General features: G+C 31.5%; 3 protein-coding genes across 4 annotated transcripts; 2 read left to right on the plus strand and 1 right to left on the minus strand.

Annotated features, from left to right (window-relative positions):
* The first annotated feature begins 924 nt into the window (after window positions 1–924).
* On the plus strand, window positions 925–3,043 carry LOC108775392 (probable beta-mannosidase). 2 transcript variants are annotated; one of them, XM_018541738.1, is made up of 5 exons: window positions 925–1,006; window positions 1,085–1,223; window positions 2,290–2,319; window positions 2,442–2,588; window positions 2,937–3,043. In XM_018541738.1, exons 2-5 carry the CDS (start codon window positions 1,106–1,108, stop codon window positions 2,981–2,983), a joined length of 342 nt encoding a protein of 113 aa, XP_018397240.1. In that variant the 5' UTR covers window positions 925–1,006; window positions 1,085–1,105; the 3' UTR covers window positions 2,984–3,043. The 2 variants fall into 2 exon arrangements, with proteins under 2 accessions (XP_018397240.1, XP_018397241.1); XM_018541739.1 differs by having other exon boundaries at window positions 1,004–1,223.
* Window positions 3,044–3,142: 99 nt separating this feature from the next.
* Window positions 3,143–7,845, plus strand: LOC108775348 (beta-mannosidase). The gene is made up of 9 exons (XM_018541678.1): window positions 3,143–3,275; window positions 3,621–3,769; window positions 3,846–4,051; window positions 4,149–4,416; window positions 5,439–6,165; window positions 6,243–6,671; window positions 6,939–7,153; window positions 7,280–7,483; window positions 7,588–7,845. Exons 1-9 carry the CDS (start codon window positions 3,143–3,145, stop codon window positions 7,843–7,845), a joined length of 2,589 nt encoding a protein of 862 aa, XP_018397180.1.
* Window positions 7,846–9,933: 2,088 nt separating this feature from the next.
* Window positions 9,934–14,708, minus strand: LOC108775387 (transmembrane protein 245). The gene is made up of 8 exons (XM_018541731.1): window positions 13,931–14,708; window positions 12,490–13,494; window positions 11,744–11,908; window positions 11,467–11,665; window positions 11,125–11,309; window positions 10,954–11,054; window positions 10,232–10,534; window positions 9,934–10,153 (listed from the first exon to the last, which is right to left on the minus strand). Exons 1-8 carry the CDS (start codon window positions 14,444–14,446, stop codon window positions 9,946–9,948), a joined length of 2,682 nt encoding a protein of 893 aa, XP_018397233.1. The 5' UTR covers window positions 14,447–14,708; the 3' UTR covers window positions 9,934–9,945.
* Window positions 14,709–15,242: the final 534 nt, after the last annotated feature.

A 15,242-nucleotide genomic window follows, 5' to 3' on the forward strand; every position in this document is an offset into this window, starting at 1 on the left:
TTAATTTTCTTTTGCGTGATATGTGTTAGAGATCTGTATAATGTGTTACATTCTAAGGGCAGAGCCTGTTTGTTCCAAGACTTGTATACAAATTTAAAACTTGGACAGAATAGTAATTTTTCAATGGAAACTCAACAAATATATAATGGTCATAACGGTCCGAAGCTTTTAATGTTTAAATAATTCAATATGAATTTATATATACACACACACGCACACACTCTCTCTCTCTTTTTAATTCCAAATTCGATAATAGTGACAGCTTTCATTCATTTCTCATGTGGCGATCCGCTACCGGAGGTCCAAGGAGACTCGCACCAATTCTCGCAAGTATTCGAAACACGCGAAATCCTTTCATATGGAATCTCGATCTAAAGACTCCTCAGGCATCTTATTGACGAGTCCAGTAGTGGGGGCCAGGACGAAACGAAACGCCGCGGTAGATAAAACAATATCTCGCATAGGCCACAAGGGCCAAACTTAAATTATGTATATTGTGTTTCACTGAAATGCATTCATCGATAAAGCGGTCTCCGATGAAAAATCCTGCTTTCTGATTGGTTGTAAAGCCTACAACGCATGTCGGACGCAGTGTGAATCTACCATTATTTCAAAAATATTTCATACCTTCGGTATGATCTCACTTGCGATAAATTATAAGCTCTTAAATATTGCTAACTCTTATTCGTAAAAAAAAAAAAACATAATCACGAATAAGCCACTTAGAGCTAATTATTTATAATAATTTATATAATACGCCTATTGAGGTTTGTATAAAGATCAGCTGTGAATCCGCGATATTCTTAGTTTTGATTAGCCGCTATCAACCAATCAGCAAGCAAAATTCATTTGCACTTCTCTGATAATATATGATTCTACTTTAAAGTATTTGTAGCGAGACTTTGACCACAAGATGATAATCACGGAAAGCATTTATAGATTAGATAGTAATAAAACTGCTTAAATAAACTGTTATCGGTTCTATTTCTATATTTATTGGAAATTGGTACGTTTTGACGAAAAACAACAAGCAAGTACACGAAAAGTTTTCATTGTATTATTTGGAGTCTTTGATTTCATGTAGTTATATCTTACTTCAATATACATGCCACCTGCTGAAATGAAGTTTTTTATTTTGACGTTGTGGATTTCATCCTTAATTAGTATACATTGTCAAATTATAACGCTGAATGGTGCATGGAGAGGGACTATTAATATCTGTGGTAAATATTACTTACTAGATATCTTTTTCGATAAAAGTATCCATATAGGAGCTACATATTTACATAGTATATAATATAAAGATTGTGTCTTTGCGCGTATGTGTTGCATGCATACATGCAGTAATTTAGTATACGATCAATAGATGCATTTAGTACTATGACCGTTCACTGAGTGATCAGTGAGCTCTTGTATCTGTTTGTATTTTTAGATCTAATGGGATATTTCAATCATATGCAAGATCGTCGTACCGAATGCACCCATTGTCTCACTACTAATCATGCAAGTAACATGGGAAGCTTTCCAACAAGAAATACAGATGACAGTGTGGCATCCTTGATGGAAACTTTTTGAATCATAATGAATAATGATGGAATATTACTGAAAATTACTGAATTTCATATTGAAATCTCCATTAGTTGATTTATTTTCAGTATTATTTTATTAAGATTTCATTACAAACTATTAAAATTTTATGGAGATTTTATTACAATTTATTAAAATTTCATTAAATACAGTTTATTAAGATTTTATTATAATTTATAGATTTTATTAATAAAATACAATATAAAATATTGTTACATTTAGCTTTGCTAAATACAGCTTACTGGTAAAAAATACAATACATATACTAAAATACAAATGAAAACGTGTTTAAAATTACAGAGTGGTTGCCTTGTATTTTTATTAATGTGACTACGATAATCATTTAATTTTTAATAACTGTTTTGTTTTTTAATATATCTCTATTTTAATACTTTCATATGCAGAGTAATTAGAATAATCATTAAAAATTATGCAATTCCATTTAAAAAAGTGGAAGTAAATTTGAAGTCTTAAAAAATATGACTTTTTTGAGAAAAACTTTTTGGTTATCATAATATATTGTATGTGTCTCTTCAAATTGAACAATTTGTCTTTCTGTGGTATTTTTTCTTTTGTGGTTATTTTTTCGTATCATCAAAAATAACAGAAATATTTTAAATGATCAAGTTATAGGAAATACTCTGTATATGGTATATGTACAAAATGATTTATTAATTATAATTGCAATAATTGTTTTTCCAGATAAGAAGCCTTCTGAAGACTGCAATAATGGTAAGAGATGAAAACTTAATTTTATTAAATTATATATAATTTCCTGCAAATCTAGTAAACAACTTTCCTTATATTAAAAATGTTCACATATAAATTATAGTAAAAGTTATTCTATTCTACAGATATGAATTTCAATGCGACTGTTCCTGGAGGAATTTATACAGACTTATATAAAAATAACATAATAGAAGACAACTTGCTTGGAAGAAATGATATCAATAATCGTTGGGTCGGAAATCAATCTGTCATTTACGTTAAAAATTTTAAAGGTAATTAATCATAAGTGTATACACATACATACGCATGCATGCACACAAACACACACATATACATACATACCTATACAGTACACTTTATCTTAGGGATGTCCAACGGACGTCAATCGTTAGTAGCAAATTTATACTGGAACCTACTTTCTCTAACAGCCCTGGGATTTTCATGAGCCCATACATGATAATTTCTTTGATTAATAATTCCTCTTCTTATAAGTACAGCTTCCGTCTAGATTATTTTTAATGAAAATGAATTATCATTGTCAGATTGCTCAAAAAACCGTTGCTAAAATTCAATCTCTTGAAATATCCTGAGATAATAAATTCTGTATCTTTTGAACATAGAACGGATGGCAGTTGTCACCTCTTATAAAGTTTGGCAGACTCTATAGCGTGGTAATCGTAATGCATCTGATGCTCTACAGACGCTTGTCTTAGGATTGTTATCAAAGTGGCGCAGGACATGATTTTCTACTTGTATATTTGTTCTTAACGGATCTTGATGAATTGAAAATGAGCCGGTCTCTCGCAGTCTATTAAAAGTTATTGTAATGACTCGCCGATCTGGTACTCTTCTGTTTGGAAATCTGCGTGCATACTCTCGCACCGTCTTCATAGTATTACCGTCGCAAAAACTATACACGAAAACCATATCAGCATATTCAACATTAGGATATGTATGCGGTATATGACAGGAATGATTCATTTAATAGCTTCTAACGAGTAACTGACGAATTTATAGAAGAAAGGCGGAAATGTAAACGAACATAAAAAGTTTTCACCTGAAAACGGAATTATGATTATTGTTTTTGTGTACGATTTTAGTCGTTTAAATACTTTAAACGCAGCACAAGAACGAAACAAAAACGGATATCTCTACAAGACTTTTTTTGTTAGTTTGTTAATCCTCTATACACTTTCGAAGTTTTGACGTTTATATTCCGGATACCCTGTATATATGTGTATATATGAGATATAGTATTAAATGACAGTTTAAAATTAAAAATAATTTAAATATGTTATTTTTAGTGAGTGATAATTTTCTAAAAGCTCGCAAGATAGTCTTAGTTTTTGATGGAATTGATACGTTTGCCAATATTTATTTGAATAATCACATGCTCGGAGAGACTTCAAATATGTTTTTGAGATATATTTTTGACGTGACAGATTTTATTAAGGTAATTAAAGAGATAGAAAAAGTAATGTAAAATATACGTATTGTGGTAATACAGTTTGTTTATTTGGAATATGCAGAAAAAACAGAATCAATTGAAAGTCATATTTCGTTCGGCTGTTAAAGTAGCCGAAGATTTATATAATGAACAAAAAAACTATTATGTTGTACCACCAGTATGTGTACCTAAGGAATATAATGGACAATGCCATATAAACCACATTCGTAAGATGCAAGCTAGTTTTTCATGGGATTGGGGACCTGCTTTTCCCTCAATTGGCATTTGGTAATATAAACAATCGATTATTTTAAAATATATATTTTGTTTTCTTTTACTATAACTACATTTTTACTGGCAAAACTGTAATACAAGATATTTATAGGAGAGATGTTAAACTGATTTCCGTAAATGATATATTAATCAATGACATTACGACTGACATACGCAAAGAAAATAATGTCTGGAACATTCTTATTACAATATTTCTTGAGGCAACGCAGAGTAAGAACGAAGAATTTACACAAATCAGTTGTCATATAGCGTCGATATTGCATATTACACAAAACAAATTTATTAGCAATATTAGCGAGGTTGTACTCGATGCAAGTAAAAAGTACATAAATATTAACATTTCGCTCATCGTGCCTGCGGTAAGTTCTAATCTATCGAAAAAACATTAAAATGTAAGTGGTGTCAAATATATTTTACAATATTTTTACGTAAAATTATTTTGTAAATATATTCTAAAGCATAATGAAAGAAATAAAAAATAATATTGCAAAAAAGAAGCAAAATTAAAATATAATAAGGTAAAAATTAATAGTAAAGATTCTTTAATAAAATAAAAATTAAATAAAAAAGAAATTAGTGCGTAAAATAAAAAAATTTTTTTTTTTTAAATTATCTTGTATATGTCTAATACATGTTTTAGTTTTACTGACTGGATAATTAGTTTATGAAAAAAAAATCGTAAATGTCATTTTTTCGGATTTTTGTTCAAAGTTTAGATATTTTAACAAAAAATTGTTTATAACTTTTTAACGACCATTTAAAAAAATTAAATTTATATATATGTTTTTTCACAGAATAATATGAGGAATCGAATCCAATTATTTTCAGTCGGTAGAACGTTGATTGGTCGGTTAATGTATTTTCTAAACGACTTTTCTGCAGGGTAAACCGCTCGTCTAGATGTATAATAATTGTTATACATTCCCTAATTTGGGGGAATTTGTTAGATTATTAGAGTTGCGTTTTAAAACCGATGATTGTTCGGCACGCAATTTGGGGGGACTATGTATATTAGTTAATTATTAATTACACGTCAGCCTTAATAAGACGTTATTCTTATTTTGGGCAAATATTGCGAAGAATATTACTACGTCGACCTTCATAAACAATCACTATATACATCGTAATAATATTGTCTGTAAAGTTTTAATTCAATCTGAAGGGTGTCCCGTTTGAAAATACAGCTATGATCTTGACATATGTTGTCAAGATCATGACTCTGGGTGATCTTGAAGAGGTTTTAGTCGACAATTTTGTCCTTCGTTAAAAAGTTATTAACAACAAAAGTTTTATCATATAATACGAAAATTCTTTGCTTTAATATATAGTTAAGAAATAAATACTTAAAAAGTGTGTGTGTGTGTGTGTGTGTAATGGTCAGGATGCCGTAGAGAACTGGTGGCCGAATGGTTATGGCAAGCAACACTTGTATTATCTAACCACTACTGTGACAACGGCAAATGATGTACTATTCAAACGGATTCGTATAGGCTTCAGAATGGTGCAGCTCATTGAAACATCTCTGAAAAAAGGACTGAGTTTCTTTTTCCGCATAAATGACATACCGATATTCATTAAAGGTAGCAACTTTATTCCAGCCAGTATTTTCCCCGAGCTAGGCGCAAAAGAAGATACCATCAGACACTTGTTGTTATCTGCCAAAGAGACGCATATGAACATGTTAAGAGTATGGGGCGGTGGTGTTTACGAGTCGAAATTATTTTACGACTTAGCCGACGAATATGGGATTATGATTTGGCAAGATTTCATGTTTGCATGCGCTATGTATCCTATGAGTGATTCATTCTTGAAGAGCGTAAAAGAAGAAATATCGCAAAACGTAATACGTTTGAAAAACCATCCAAGCATTGTTGTTTGGGCTGGTAATAACGAAAACGAAGCGGCACTTTATGGTAATTGGTATGGTACCGGTTCTGCTCAGGTATATAGAGAAGATTATGTAAAACTTTACGTGAATCTATTGAAGAGAGAAATGGAGAAACTAGATCTAACAAGACCATTTGTCGTGTCTAGTCCGGGCAACGGGGCGTTTGAAAAAACATATAATTATACTGGAGTGAATCCTTATTTAAATCTTTACGGTGATGGTACATATACGGATAAGTTTTTCTTGTATGAGTCTTAAAAATGAGATTGAATATATTAACGTTGAATTTGTTTTTAGTTCACTATTATAATTACATTAGAAATGGATGGGACATCACTCAGTATCCTCAGACAAGATTTTGCTCCGAATATGGATTTCAATCTTGGCCATCGATTTACACGATAGCAACCGCTATAGAAAATATAAAAGATCTTCATATTGACAGCGACTTCGTAAAGCATAGACAACATCAGCCACTCGGCAATCAATATATGCTGCAGCTGATCTTGTACAACTTTGTTGTACCGCAAAGTAACGACAGCATCCGAGATTTCGCAAGTTATATATATCTCAGTCAAATCAATCAAGCTGTCTCTATGAGAATACAAACAGAAAAATATCGGCAAACCAAATCTGAAGTGAATTCTATAGGTGAAGGTATGACAATGGGAGCTCTCTATTGGCAATTGAATGATGTCTGGCAAGCTCCGTCATGGTCTTCCATAGGTAAGCAAAGGATATATAAGTTTGTCTGTGTATATATATATATATATTTGAAACTTGTATATATAAAAGTATTTTTCAAAGCTCTTAAAATGTTAAATGTAAGATATATGAAGAGAGAATATGAAATCGGATTATTTTGCTTTTATAATATACTTTCTTCTTTTTATTTAATATGAAAGTACTATATATTGATCATTCTAAGTTTATTTTAAGATATCATTCTATTTTTTGCATATTACAAAAATCTTTTCCATATTATATTTACAGATAAAGAAGGTCGCTGGAAAATGCTTCACTATTATGTCAAGGATTTTTTCGCGCCTATTATTGTTACATCGCATTTGTCCATTTCCAACGAACTGTCCATATATATAGTGTCTGATCGATTGTACACTTTAACAAATTGTACAGTGAAACTTCATGTTTTCAAATGGAATTCCATGAAACCTATATTTGTATTATTCTTCAATGATATTGTAATAGTCAGTATATATGTATATAATATATATTTGTATATATATACTGTATATATATAATCATAGAATATTAGGGTTGGTATATATAATTCATATTTAAATGTCTGTATATCCATATTAATTTCCTTTCAGGAATCTAATAAAGCCATAAAAGTTACGTCCTTTTGGTTAGATGCATTCCTATCTGAAGTGGGTTGTGGAACATTGGAATCTGCTAAAAGATCTTGTATCGCCATTTTATCTCTCACGGATAAATCTGGATCCCTAATTGCACCAATTAATTATATATATTCTGATGCGTTAAAAAATGCAGATATACCAGTAGCCAACATTACTGTAAGCTAATTAATATCACATATAAAATATGATATATTGTAGATATTATGTATAACAATAAATACTGTCTGAAAAATATTGACATACAATATTTTTTGTTTTAGATGAAGACCAAAGAGAATCATTTACCCGGGAAACTTTCCAATTATGCAGATTTTAAAATTGTATTATCGACAGATAAGATAGCGCTTTTCGTATGGTTAGAAACAAATATACGAGGTCGTTTTTCGGAAAATGGCTTTCATATGTTTGTAAAAAAGAAAGAAATTATTTTCCATGCATATGAAGCAACCACAGTTGAATTATTGCAAAGCAATATAAAACTCATGGATATATCAAATATTTACAATGCATATACATAATATGGCAATTTGTATAGTGATTACTTTATTAAAAGAACAAAGGACTCCATACGTTTCTTATGGAAAAATATTCCTGGTCATATTGCTCCGTTTTGAGATATGTTATATTTCTTGTGATTCTGAACAAATGTTTCCATTGTCACATTCACATAAAATCAATAAATAAAAGGATATAGCGCTTTGAAGTCACAGAATTTGAGTGCTGCCATACCTCCTTAAGATAACTTGATGCTTTATGTGTAATATATACAAACAAACGTTATATATATATATATATATATAACGTTTGTTTAACGCGAGCCCCCTCGCCTCTCACATCGGAGTTATTATTGCACATGTAAAACTGATGCAAGAACCTTGGGATGTTGCGCTCATATAACGAGTATTATATAAGCCCCTTAGTTTATGCCAGGTGGCATAAGGCTTATGTTTATAAGATATACTTATACCACTTGTCAACTAAGGGACTCATGGTTTTTAGGCTATGCACGACATCAGCTTAAGGTGAAATATCTAAGCAGAACTGTCTTATCGAATTATGAATGTTGATAGGAATGATCAAGAATAGGATTATGTATATTATAGGATAGAGTGCTGTATATGAGGCATCTCTGGTTACAAATTACTATAATAATTGTACATACAATTCTATAATAATACACATAAAAACTTTTTATTTTGATAAATTTCTTTATTTAATTATACTTTGTATCGCGTCAAACTGTTAAAGAAAGTATCATAATGTAAATAAATTTCAAATACCATAAAAATAATAGACATTATTCTTATTACAGCTTTAATGACTGTCGTGGACTGATATTTACTTTCAGGATACTATAATTTAAGATATAATAGATGTACAAAATGTTAAGAAAATTTATTATCATATTTTACATATGTGACAGGAAAAGTCTAAAAATAAATGTTAAATCTTAAAGTCTCTCTCAGTATTATAATATACATATATCTTTTCTTTGTTTTTACACTAATTAGTATAGAAAAATAAAATACATGTAGTAATCTCAAAATATGGTAAATTAAAATTGTATAACGTGTGTACATGTTCATACAGAGTCTGTTTAAAGTGTGGAAATCCCTAAATATTTTGAAGATGTAAATCCGACTAGACAACTTCTACGTGGTACACGTAGTGCTAATGTTGGCTGTATTGTACATTTCAAACATCATAACTCGAAAAGTCTTTAATGAAAAAATATATAAGGTTTTTGGAAAGCCCTCAACGTCATCTATTAGATTCTGGAATAAAAAAAAGATGTAGTCCATTTAAAGAAATCGATGTGACCTTGACCTTACCTTAGCGACGTTATCCAAAGTCAAACTGATGTGATTAGTAAATAGATTTTTTAAATCCTACAACTTTTGTTTGCGACATATTACTTAAGAATGCTTACTTTCCGAAATATTAAGGGGTTTCCACACTTTTGATAGACCTTGCATATAAGTTATATTAAATCATCATACCATGATATTGTCAGGAATTCATTTTTAAAATTCTCGATAGAAGAATGATGAAAGATTGAAAATCTATTGCCATTTAAAACTAAATTTTTTAAATTTGTATATATTAAGAATGCGTATAAATAAGAAAATAACTTATTTTAATTATCCGTACAACATAAATATCTGTAAGTCTAATAAGCGTAAGTTGAGAGACTCCTGGGTTAGTTCTCTTATCACATAAGAATATATAAAGCGCAAATTTCATATTTATGTTTGCGCTGTATGTTTAGTCACCTCTGTACTAGTTAAAAATAAATATTTTTATAAAATTTAAAATATACGACAAGTTCAATCATCATCATACAGTACTTTCATAAAATATTTATATCAAACTTTTCTCTTAGGTCCGTATTCACACCTCATTTTAATCGATAAACAAATTTTTATTGATTAACACGCACATCAAGTAAAAAGTTCAGGTTACATATTATTGTATAAAACCTCAGAAATAAATATGTGCATTTACTGATAAAAGTACAATGTGAATACGGATCTTAATCTTTAATAAAAGTTGGAGCAAGCCTGTAACTCGCGTAATATTGTTAAGAAGAGATATTAATTTCTGTTAAAATCGTAATATTATTTTGACTTACACTCTGACGTTCTTTCGTGGTTAGGATACGTCGGTAGTACAACTTCCTCCTCAGGCGAGTGTAAATAATGTCGACTTAAATTGATGACAACCATAATACAACACAAGAGCAAAGGGCCAAAAATTGCTCCTTCCACACCTAAACAAAAGATTCCACCCGCTATTGATAAACCTGTTAGATAAGGATGCCCACCACTAAAATAAATGGAATGTATGTAAAAAAACAATGATGATTGAAGATATATATTAACATATTACGAAGTATAATTTTACCCCTTGATCTCTTTATAAAATTCCGTCACTACTATGTTACACGGAAGGAAATGGAAGAGAAAAAATGAGATAGCAATTATTGATCCACGGGTGAACCAAAGTTCTATAGTAGCCGGAATACAGGCAAAGTATGCGTCTAGGAAAGGAACTGCCCCTAATATAGTTGCAAGGGCCGATGGTAAATAGACAATTTTCACTTGGAATAAATTATGTATGAACCATGTCCACATGCCAAAGAATGAGGCGAGTTTAAAAGTGGCTGCAAATACCCCAATTACTGCTTCTTGTAATGATGTAGCAAATCTAGACAAAATTGATATTATTTTACTTCGTACAGTATCATATATTTCATGATAGTAACGTTCAAGTAACATAATCATATTATGTGAATATTATATTGATATATAGAACATACTCTTCATACATATAGTATACTTGTTAAAACAAAGCATATATTTTGTATTTATATTATAACACAAAATATACATATTTTGCCTAGGAATGTTATTCTGTACACGTTTACCGATAATTGTTGGATATCGTTGCACAACTTTTTTTTATCATATAAAATACCTATGCAATTCACATAACGACACCGACAACTATCGATAGACGTGTACAAAATAGCACCTCTGTACTAGTTAAAAATAAACATTTTTATAAAATTTAAAATATATGACAAAAGGTAATCATAAATCAATTTTCAGATTATAAATAATTACCTGTGACAACTAATAGGACTAAATATTGTTGTCAGTTCGATGGGTTTATAAGTTTTATCGCTGGAACTGAGTAAATAAAATAAAGTTGTAAAAAACACAACCTGAAATAACAAATTGTTACATCTCATGCTTTTTCTTTTCTATAAAACTTTGCAAGAATATGTTGCATACCGTGCTGAGTACAAAATTAAGTACCGCTGATCCACTCATGAGTATAATATAAAACAATTCTGTAAAAACTGTTAATATTACAGACATATTGCCTTTGACAATGCTCCAAACAGAGTCAAACACTGATGTCAAAATGCCAATATTTTCTTTGGCAAAATTCTGTATACTAGTCATATTGAACAAATCTGAAAGAAGAAGCAATAGCGTTCTATTGTATTACATGCAAAGCAATTTTTATTATTAATAAAAACAACATAATTTTATGTGAAAAGAAAACCAAGGAAAAAATGTAATTTAATAAATAATGCTAAATTTTGTAATTTCTTTAGACAAAGTATTTACGTATAGGTGTTTTTCCAAAGCTATCTTTGAAGCTCTCCCAAGCAGAATACGCAGACATAGCATCTACAGTAGGACCCACGAGATTCGGATCCATATTTGACATCATCCATGCTTGATAAAGACGATCCCAGAGCTCTAAGACTTTCTTCTCCATTTGCTCAGCTTTCGCTGGTTCTAGATCTTTTACAAGACCTCGAATCTGAATTAAACAAGCTGGATAAATAAACTTAGTGTTTATACACATGCAAAATGGAAAAATAAACAAGGTAAATCTTACGCCATCCGATATAGCACTTCGTCCATATGTGTAAACGTTATCTAAAACACTGTTAACAGACTCTTCCCACTTTTCTGGAACCCAATCAATATCAGGATTGCTCATCAAAGTGGAATTTAATATTTCACCTGTTACTTGAACAAGGTGCAAGCCTTCTGCATAGATCTACATAAATTAGACAGAATTTTTTCAGTAAACAAGAATGACTTAAATTGAAAGGAAATTTTGTCCATCCAAATGCATATTTTAAATACAAAGAAACTTTTTTTGTTCAATTGGATTCAATTGGATTGAAAAACTATTTAGAATTTTGAATTGAAAAATATTCCTAGGATAAAGAAAAGCTGATATTATCTTTAGTTGAAAGACATTGGAACGTGTTTGAGCCAATTCGTATAAATAAATAAAAATGTATTTGAATTGAAAAGGATTTAGTTTAACGTTTACGAATGAGTATTTCTGAAAATCTGAATCTATTTCAAACCATTTTAATCCATTCTCATTTACCGGAATGTTGTATAGTAATGGACAAAACGGTTATAATTTTTTTTTAGTAGATTTTGGAATGTGGCTTGTTCATTAAGTGATTGGTTCTCATTTATATATCTAACCATTTATGTTCAATCACTATACGAGCAAGGCTAAATTCTGAAACTTATAAAAAAGTGTTGCAACCATTCTATCCACAATTGTACATACAATCTTACGTTAGTGTATACAGAAATACGCAAATGTTTGTCACAAACCTGTATCATAATAAAAATAGATGTACAAGTAGTGAAAACAATCAAGCCAAGTATTACAGATGTAGTTGCTACTGCATTGACGGAGTTGTTCAAAATATTTCTCAGTTTTTCGTCCACAATAATGCTTATTTTATAGAGACCTCTGATATTGGAGGGTATAAGTGCTTGATGTCGATCCATGCACCACGATTTGAGTATTTCTATCATCGAATTGCAATTCCTGAGTATCATTTTCCAAAAACCGAAATAGCTACCCAACTGCTTGACAATATAATATGCCAACGGAATCACCAGAACGTGCGCGATCCATCTGTGTTTCCAGAGAAGCATGCCGGCACATGCATATAGCGCCCCATACATGTACTTATCAGTATCGACCTCATCATCTTGTATATCTAGAGATGTTCGTAATTCGGCTCTTATTTTGTTTAACAAATAACGGTCGCGTAATGTTGCACGATTCATATAATGTATGTTATACACAGGCCTACGTGTTGTCATGCCCATTACGGTGGATAAACCATCATCCGTGTCCAAAGATAATGACTTTACGCCATGTCTCAATGTACTACATATTTTCTTGATATCCTTCACATCGGCAGATGGCGAACCTTCTGCTTTTTCTTGAGAGTAAATCGGTGTGTTTATGCTTTCGCCTTCGGGAATACAATCATTCGTCTGTTCATCGAATAAGGTTGATTTATCTTCTTGCTGGCTCGGCACTAACTCGTTTGTTAAAGCAAAACTCGCTGCTTGCGAGAACGTTAAATGTCTACCATTTAGCTCATGACCATCCATAATGAGTATCACTTCGTAAATAAATCCTATTACGCATAGAATTTGGAGAGCAGCAAAAACCAAGACCTGGTAAGTACCCACTATGCTCGATAGATACATGCTGATGATGAACCATATCACAAAGGACATGTAACGAAAACGAATCGAATTTGATGGTGTCCAATAGATGTACAGAATTATGAAATAACCAATGAGTATGGTAGAGACCTGTAAGATAAGTCAATTAAATGATTAGAGAAGATAATATCATAATGTTCCTATACTTATCTGATACACACACATGCGCACACGCACACACATGTATATATACATCAGGGAATAAATCAGTTATTTTTCTGCTACTTTTATAGTAGTGAACTATATATTATTATAATTGCACTCTAATTACCACGCTTACTTATGCTCTCAATGCTATTATTAAAATGTATTTATTGTTTGAATTTTGAGAGCTCTTAATATCATAATATGTTCCAATTTTGGGGTGTTACATTATATTATAAAAAATTTGCAATATTATTACTAAATCATTATTACAAAAAGTAACAGCTATTACAGTAATTAGTGCTTTCCATTCCCTGATACATATGTACATACATGTGTGTGTGTGTGTGTGTGTAAAAAATAAATTAGAAAAAGAAATTACCATAAAGATGTTGCATGTCAGAATGAAAAATCCAGAAATAATGCTAAATATCTGAAACATTCTCCAGGCAAATAACATTATCACATTAGGAGTGAAATGATACAAGCCTATAGCCAATAATGCTAGCAATGCTGTCCAAATAATATATTTGATATGCATCCATAAAAATGAACCCACTCTCTCAGAAACATTATCGAACATATGTATCGGCAACAAGCTGACATTGACGATCAGTAAGGTGCGTGATGCCTCCACTTTGATGAACCAAGATTGCACCACTGTGACCAGCAAACACTTAAATGGGAAGAGAACAGAACCACACAGCAAAGCCCAGATTAAAGGTTTAACAAAAGGTTTCAGGATAATGTAGAGACCATAGCCGGCTACCGAGACGAGACACAGGAAGAAAAGCGCGACGGCGTTATAGATTCCCTGCTTCAGGGCTTTCTCTTGGCCTACGTTAAAGCCTGACAGCATGTTGAAGAGATTATCCATTGGTGAGCGAACATTTTCCATTGTTATGTAGTAGATAGTTGATTAGCTATATAACAGTGACAATAACTCGATTCAAGCTACTTGAGCACTCTTCAAACCGTTCTCGGGACGTCATCACGTTTTCATCAGTTTTCGTTTTCTTGATATCCGTTTTCCTGGCAATTTTCCTATAGGGAGATTTTTCTCTTCTTCTACAGTTTAATAGCTCTTGCCTCAAACAAACTCAATGTCAATTGTTGAGGTGATCAGCTGATCAAAATACTTCCTGGGTCTGTTCTTTACTTCTGCACTACCTGAACTGGTGCAATAAAATTGATCACCGACGACGAGGCCGCGTTGTTGACGAAGCGACTTGGCTCCAGCACACCAGCGCGATTTGCGACGCGATACGCGACATCCAATCAATGTACTGCTTTTCCAAAAGAATTGTACGTTTATTGGATAACGCGCGTCGCAAATCGCGCTGGTGTGCTGGAGCCATAATGTAGGATTCACACTGCGTACAACGTCCAACGACGACGGTATTGAACTATTAACACATATGTAGTACGAGTAAAAATCAAAATGGAAAGAAACTTATTTAACGAATTCATTTCAAAGTCTTGTGTAGAACCAGATCTGCAATTATGGGTGATAATGGTAAAAAAAGAACACCATATGATTATAGATTTTTTATCAAACGTAAAAAAAAACGTCAAGTTGAGGATTAAATATACCTGTATAAATTCAGTTTGTGTATTCTTATTTCTTCTTAATTAAATCTCACCTGCGTTCAATAATTAAGTCTATTGGAATGTTATGAATAAGCAGACAACGT

Source organism: Cyphomyrmex costatus, unplaced genomic scaffold (assembly GCF_001594065.2).
Source record: "Cyphomyrmex costatus isolate MS0001 unplaced genomic scaffold, Ccosl1.0 scaffold30, whole genome shotgun sequence".
NCBI classification, from domain to species: Eukaryota; Metazoa; Arthropoda; class Insecta; order Hymenoptera; family Formicidae; genus Cyphomyrmex; species Cyphomyrmex costatus.